Source organism: Hippoglossus hippoglossus, chromosome 6 (assembly GCF_009819705.1).
Source record: "Hippoglossus hippoglossus isolate fHipHip1 chromosome 6, fHipHip1.pri, whole genome shotgun sequence".
Taxonomy (NCBI): Eukaryota; Metazoa; Chordata; class Actinopteri; order Pleuronectiformes; family Pleuronectidae; genus Hippoglossus; species Hippoglossus hippoglossus.
The window spans coordinates 3784231-3791902 of record NC_047156.1 but is presented as its reverse complement, the minus strand read 5'-3'; the positions used below and the strand labels follow the sequence as shown (position 1 = coordinate 3791902).

The following is a 7672-nucleotide window of genomic DNA, read 5'->3' as shown; positions in this document are numbered from 1 at the left end:
ACTGTTTATGGAAATAATGTGCTCGGTATATTTACTGTCACATCTCAAAATTCAACAACTTTATTGTCATTTCACCAGACTGTTTCCCAGGGGTAAGTGTAACTATAATAAATAATAAATATAACTGTTATAAACACTATCTCTGCACCCACATGTTTTTTAAAATTGAGCAAAGTGTCCAGTGCAGGTTTGGTTTTAAGTGTAAATTTAAGAATAAAGTGTAAATAAAACAGGCAGCAGAGTAGAGCAGAGATTCATCAGTGAATAATAAAGGTTATATAATGTGTTAAGAGTAAATTTGACAAGAATACATTTCAGAATAGAATTTATTTAAAACCTTCATAAATGATCTGCAGCAAAACGACCCATCACCGAACTGAGCCTTCAGTCAGTTTCTCACTTCCTGTATGTTTTATTTACACACGAACACGCACGTGTCTTTTTTTTATAACGGATCAAATTCCCACGATGCAGCAAAAACCTAAAATAAAACCGAGTCGGAACCAAAAGTGTCGCATCGCCAAAAAACCCGCGTCGGGCCGTTTTCGCGGTGACTCACAACGCCATTGATCAGGAGCCGTAACATCACACAGGCTGGTGAGTGTCACACACGAGAAACACGCACGAAATCCACCCGTCCCGACACGAACCCGCAAGTCTGCGCGTCCGGAAAACGTCCGGATCACATCCCGCACGGCGGCGGCGGCGGTGACCGTTAGCTCCGATGCTAGTGGAGCTAACGGCTAGCCTAACGTTGGCCGCAGCTCCATCGGGCTCCTTCGCGTTCTCGTATTAGCTCAACAGCCCCGAAAACCCACAACAACCACACACACACACACACACACACACACACACACACACCGACCGACCGGGGCTGCACTACAACGCAGTAACACACGTGTTGTTGTGTCATTGTTGTGTCGTTAAGCCGTGTGGCTCCACATGCTAACCGGCTGTGGCTAGCCCCGGAGATCAACGTCCACGATTGAACGGAACAGCCGCAAACTTCACACGTGCAACTCGGTCGTCACGTCGCGTCTCGGTTCTTTGTGTCGTTCCTTCATTAAACATCGTGTCGTCTCCAGTCACCTGCGATGGTGACACGTGGCCGGGAGAGGGCGCCAAAGCCTCACAGCCCCGGAGTCCTACAACATCGTTATAACATCCATAAATAAGATACGATATTTAAGATAAGCTGCAGCTGCTTAAATCACTTCTTAAAAATCCGTTTTTATAGACTTGCTTTTATGTTATCGTTTTCTTTTCGCCTTTTACTTTTTTATTGTCATATTACTGCTTTTATTTTGTTCCAAGTTTTCACGTGACACAGTTGCTCTATATTTATTAATTTGACCTAAACGTGGTTTTCTGGTCACATCCTGCTGATTGTTATTCCTCCTTATGTTTACTTTTCTCGCTTTGCTGTCAAAGCCCTTTTGTAAACTCTGTTTTTTAAAAAAGTGCTATAAAATTAGAGTGTATTATTATTATACTATTATAAGATAAAATAAGATAATCCTTCATTAGTCCCACAATGGGGACATTTGCAGTATCAGCAAGAGTCAAAAATATGCATCAGTAAGTAATAATAAGTAACACGTTATTACTGATTGATTGATGAATTGTTGAAGCCGTGCTTGACTCATGTGCCTTGTTTAGTAACAGATTTCTGCAGCGAGCAAAATGTGATGAGCAAGCAAAAAGGAATTCAAGAAGTGATATGAAGAAATTAAAGGCTGCTGCATTAATCATGGATTTGTTTTGCAGTAAAATGAGAAAAAAATCATTAAACTACGTTTGATATTTATTAGATTGTTGTCTGATCGACATTCAAACATTGTAAACGTCCATAAATTTGGTGACAGAAGGATTTTGGATGTCAATTCGTTGTTTCAATAACGAGATGTTGAGGTTTTAAATGTTCTATTATTAGCCAATAGCTGTGCGTTTCCAGGGTTTCGCTCCTGGGACAAAAGTTGAGTTTTAATGGATCAGATTGATCAGCTGAACTACATCGATTCAACTGAATCCACACATTTTCATCTGTGGTTCCCAGAGGAATAACCATTGACAAACACTGCTATTGAAGTGACCTCTTCGTCTACGAGGGCAAACAGACGTAGTTCTAGCTTTGAATGTTTGTCTGTTTGTGTTTGCAGGTTGAAATGGAAGGGGGAGGGGCACCGGGTGTCGACCTGAGCAGGAAGTTTGTGTCGGAATCTGAGCTCGATGAGAAAAGAAAGAAAAGACAGGAAGAGTGGGACAAAGTGAGGAAACCCGACGATCCAGAGGGTGAGGACACATCCATTTACACACACATTCAAAACTGACCAAAGCTCCAAATTAACATCCTCATATGTGTTCGTGTCTTCTTCAGAGGCTCCGGAGGAGGAGTACGACTCTCGCACCCTCTTCGAGCGGCTGCAGGAGCAGAAAGACAAGAAGCAGGAGGAATATGAGGAGCAGTTCAAATTCAGTGGGTCTTTGTTGATCTGTTTCTTCTGCTGCTTTTATCTCCTAGTTGTCATCCAGGTTTCACACAACATCTACTTCACCAAGACAAAGACCCAGAGGCTGTGTGTTTTTAAAAAACCAACTGTACCTGATCACTCAAATCACTGTGTGAGGTGGTCTGGTCCTCGGGCCCAGTTCTCAGTGTCTATAAGTCCAGACACATTATTTGTTTTGTTATATTAATGACTGCTACAGCTGAATTATAATACAATTCATGAAGAATTGTATGTAGTGATTCTTTTCCTGTATTTCACTTCCAGTTGGCAGATCTGCAGCTGTGTAAATCCACATCCCATCATTCCTTTATATAATTGGGATAAAAACAAGCTCTCGCTCAGTTAAAGCGTTCAAATATCTCTCGCTTGTCTGAAAACGTTATTAAACATGAACAGTAAATGTCATACGTCTGACAAATGTTCAGCTGGTGTTCAAGATTTTCTTTTCACGTGAAGGTTACTCGAGTATTGATTTGAAACATACTATTATGGTTTGATGTCTGAAAAAATCCACTCCCCTGCCATGTGTTGAGAGCATGTTTGTTTCCATGGTGACAGGGAACATGGTGAGAGGATTGGATGACGATGAGAGCAGCTTCCTGGACGAGGTCTCCCGGCAACAGAGCCTGGTGGAGAAGCAACGCAGGGACGAGGAGAAGAAGGAGCTGTTGGAATACAGAATATCCTTCAGGTGTTTGTCTCAATATATTCATCTTTCATTCTCCATTTTTAGTTTCGATAGATCAGATGTAGGTGAAGTCACAGCAGCGGAATAATCATTTGTCTTGATTATTTAGTTCATGAAATGACATTTGTCTGGAGACCAGTGTAGGAATTCAGCTCGGACATCTCAACATGTTGGAATACAGCTGCAGCTTCAGAGCTTTAACACTTTGAGGCAGTGTCCACGCGTCAACCTCTTTAGAAATCCTCTGTGTGACCAGTGTGCATGGACTTCACTGCCTCTAGAACCGATCAATCAAACAGATACCAAAATGTTGGTCCGGCGAGAAGTGGCACTTTTGTAGATCCTGCAAGAGGCCGGACATGACATGTATATATACTGCTGCGGAAGCCACCATGTTTTTGTTCAAAGGGCTTTGACGCTGGCTCTCGAATCTTGTTTTACCAAGTTGAGATCTCAGCAGTTTCTTGTACGTTTATCGCTCCTCTTTATAATCCTGAGATATTTATTTCTTCTTCCAGTTTGGCTTCCATCGTGTGTTAGAATCGTCATCAACACGCCCACTTGCTCGCTGTGCATTTTACGGGACATTTGCCTGCTGTTTTCTCACATCGGCTCACTTGGACATTTTCCAGATATTGGGGGGGGGGGGGGGGGGCTGGCAGGAAGATTTCATTTCTTGAGCAGCTGACAGGGACATTTACGTTCTCACATACAGCCCCTCTAGAAAATGTCAGGCAAATGTCCTGATTCCAGTGCAGGTCTGACAGTAGCACCACTTTCCAGCTGGTTTCAGGTAATTCTCTGCACTTCATGCTTTCCCCCCCAGTTAAAGCACATGCATGATGCTTATATGTGAGTCTCTTCATGCATGATAAGTAGCTTTCTAAGTGTTGGCAGAGTCAGGCTCGTTTACAGCACAGACGAGCCCCTTCTGGGACTGCATCATGCATACATTACACACACACACACACACACACACACACACACACACACACACACACACACACCTCCTATGTATAATCTGGGCTCATGTGTGAACAGGAAACAGTGAAGGCATTTCTTTGTGTTACAGCCTCATCTGAAGGAAAGAGCTTTTACAAGACATGTCTATGATTTAGGAATATTCTTTTGTTGTAGCGTGTGATCAGATTGCAACTTGATTTTGTTTATGCAGATTGACCTTTTGTTCATGTCACCTGCTTCTCTTTTAAGAGGAGGTTATCGAACTGTGTCCAGGAGCTTGTGACGAAACAGGAAACTAGGTTGATTCTGACGTCGATATTTGATAATTCTAACAAACAAAACAAAAAGAAATTCTTGCTTTACGTTGTTCGTATTTCGCTCTTCGTCCATGTTGCTTTTCGCTCTTCGTGGGTTTCATCTGTTCCCCCTCTGTCACTCTGCCTCTGTGTTTGCAGACAGACACGTTTCTGACAGTTTGTCTATGGATGAAGGAAATGGGTTGTCGTGGAAACTGTATCATGGGCTGGTAACTACGGTGATGATTTAAAGCAGTCACTTGCTGCTGTGAACACAAAGTCCTTTCAGGTGGGGACCTGAGTTAAAGCATGAAAACATCTGTAGCTCACATGTACCGAATCCCCGGCTTCGTCTTCCACCTGTGTGATTCTTCTTCTTCTTCTTTTTCTGTGTCTCTCTGTCTACGTCTCTGCATCTCGACCCTGTTTCACGTCTCCTGAGCTCTGTCCATCTCCTGGTCTTGTTTTAGCCTCTTTATCTGTGTCGCTCTCTCATCCCTCCTTCTCTCACTCGGTTTCTGTGCCTCGCTGCTTTTCTTAGCCTCTCAGAACTGTGTCACTTTTTCTCCCAGAGCACCGATGAGCAGATTAAATGGTTCCTCCTGAAGGGAGGCCAAACTGTTACTTGCTGAATTGACTGCGGCTGAATGGGTCGTATGTTTCCCGCTGCGCTGTTACCTTTCCATTATGGTTTATTCATCTTAACTCTGCACCGTCACAGCGCTCTAGTGAAGAAGGCATCGACTGAAACCCGCAAAGAACCTGAAAAGAAGGCAGCGCCTAAACATTCAGGATCAGAGCAAAGGACCAGTCACCTGTCTCAAGCCCATTTATTGGCTGGAGCTGTAAAGAGACGCAGGTACACACACACACACACACACACACACACACACACACACACACACACACACACACACACACACACACACATTGAGATTATTGTTTTTCTTTCACCTGATGAAATTCATATTTCGCTATACTTTTTTAGTAGACTGTATAATCCAGAAACATCTGGAACCACCCCCCCCCACCCTGCTGTCTGGTTGCAGTATAGCACATAAACTCTGCCTCCTCCATGTTAATCAAAGTACATGTTACATTTTTTGTGCAGCAGGAGGAAAAGCAGAAGCATCGTCCTTCTTTATCTACAGTCTATGGTCTCCAGCAACTGCTGAGAGTCGCTAAACCCAGTATTAAACTTCAAACAATACCATGAACTCAATGGGGCTAAAACAATGACATGTTGTTTTAAATCTTCCTCCAAATCTCTTTGTTTTTCTCTCACCCAGTTCCTCCCAGTCGTCAGACACCAGTAAGAGACAGAAGGTGGAAATCACAGCGGCAACGACAGGAAACGGAGACAGACACACAGGTGGGCAGCAGCCTGAGGACCAACAGGACAAGGGTCTGTCTCAGGCTGACACAAACGGAAAAGTCACACAAACTCACACAACAACTCACTGTTCAGCTGAGGGATGCGTAGATGGAGCGAGGGCTTTCTGTCACGAACTGACTTTAACACTGGAAACTGAACCTGGAACCCCGGTTACTTTACACACTTTACAGTCACAGTGCAACATTAGCATTTACTCAACAGTCCCCTTATGAAACAACATTTAAATCTGCTAGAGCCACATTTGTATTTCGCTCTGCACCAAACTGCTCACACTCGTAGACGTCAGTGCCCTAAATCTGCCTGATTTCTTTCAGCCAGATCCTTGAATCATTCCCTTCTAAGTCTGGATCTGCCGCTTTAGAGCTACTTCAATGTAATTGGTTCTTTCTTCGCTCAAGAAGTTTTCGTTGAAATCCATCCCGTTGTTTTTACGTAATCCTGCTGATAAACAAACCAACCTACAAACGGACAGAGGCAAAAAACATAACCTCCTTGGCTGAGGTAATATTCACTCTCCACATAGTTTCCCCATATTCTTCACTCTCCAAATTTCCATCCTTGACCTTTTTACAGACGAGCCTGTGTGCATGTGTGCGTTGCGCTGACAGTGTGTTGTGTTGTTCAGAACAGGAGGCAGGAGGAGCAGGGGGAGCTGAAGACCAACAAACCGTCCCCGACCTGACGTCCACGACGCCCTCGGCTCCCCAGGGCTCCGGCCAAGGCGTCTTACACCTGCCGTCCGCAGCTGTGTGCGTCGGCGTTTTACCGGGAATGTGGGTGTACTCTGGCAGCAGCGACTCTGACAGCAGCTCGGACAGCGAAGGTAGCGTGGACCCAATCATGTTGCCGTACCCCCGGCTCAACAGGGCTTACAGATAGACACACACACAGACACACAAACAGCCTCTGAAGCTTGTTTACCTGCCTGTAGGATGTTTAACAGTCAGAAAAGGTAACCTCACATAAGAAATGTACACACACACACACACACAGAGTAAAGGTCATGCACACACACATTGTTACAGAGGAACACACAAAACAGAGGCAACACAACTTCATATCATGTTAGAGTCAAACACTGGCAACACACACACACACATGTTCAGTATTCCTGTTGTTTTCACAGCTGTGAGTTCAACTGTCTCTTTGTCTCCAGACAAAGTTCAGCCCATTAAATAAAATCCAGTAACATTCAAAACCGTTTTTTAATTTTAATTTAACTAAACTAATATCTATTTGTGTTTCTTTCCTATTGTGGCTCTCAAACGTGACACCGCCGCCCTTCCTTTCCCTTAATCACGTCTCACGCAGTTTAAGCCGAGCAACCAATCCCGCACTCTGACGACATCCTGCCCCACCCCCCCACCCCACACCCCCCTCCCGTCCCAAGCCACAGCGACTGCAAGTTGTGCTATTGGCTGAGGGAACAGTGATTGACAGCTGTGGAGCGAGGAAGAGACTGTGACACATGACTCAGAGGAGAGAAGGAAGGACGCGCTTCTTTCTCTCTTCGGGTTCAATGCAAAGTTTGACAAATGTTCGTGTGTGTTCGTGTGATGTGACGTGTTTTTCCCGTCAGTCTCGTTGGAAAGATGCTGGAATGTTTTCTGTCGTCTCGGCTTTGTGTTGTTGGCCAAAGTCTGAGCAGAGAGAAATAAATAAAGCTTTCCCTTGTTCTGTGTGTTTACTGTGTCGATGAATGTGTGAGACAGAGACAACTGCAGAGACACTTAACAGAACTCAAACCTCCACAGTCTCCTTGAATTCACACTCATAGATATCAGTTCCCTAAATATCTATTTTTACTTTATAAAGATCC

At 44.1% G+C, this 7672-nt stretch overlaps 1 protein-coding gene across 4 annotated transcripts; it reads left to right on the top strand.

The window, feature by feature from the left end:
• The first annotated feature begins 457 nt into the window (after window positions 1-457).
• On the top strand, window positions 458-7528 carry psme3ip1 (proteasome activator subunit 3 interacting protein 1). 4 transcript variants are annotated; one of them, XM_034588037.1, is made up of 8 exons: window positions 458-597; window positions 2160-2292; window positions 2378-2476; window positions 3069-3190; window positions 5177-5316; window positions 5747-5829; window positions 6479-6676; window positions 7165-7528. In XM_034588037.1, the coding sequence occupies exons 2-8, from the start codon at window positions 2166-2168 to the stop codon at window positions 7167-7169; spliced, it is 774 nt and encodes a 257-aa protein (XP_034443928.1). In that variant the 5' UTR covers window positions 458-597; window positions 2160-2165; the 3' UTR covers window positions 7170-7528. The 4 variants fall into 4 exon arrangements, with proteins under 4 accessions (XP_034443928.1, XP_034443927.1, XP_034443926.1 ...); XM_034588036.1 differs by having other exon boundaries at window positions 7112-7528; XM_034588035.1 differs by having other exon boundaries at window positions 7109-7528.
• The last annotated feature ends 144 nt before the right edge of the window (window positions 7529-7672 follow it).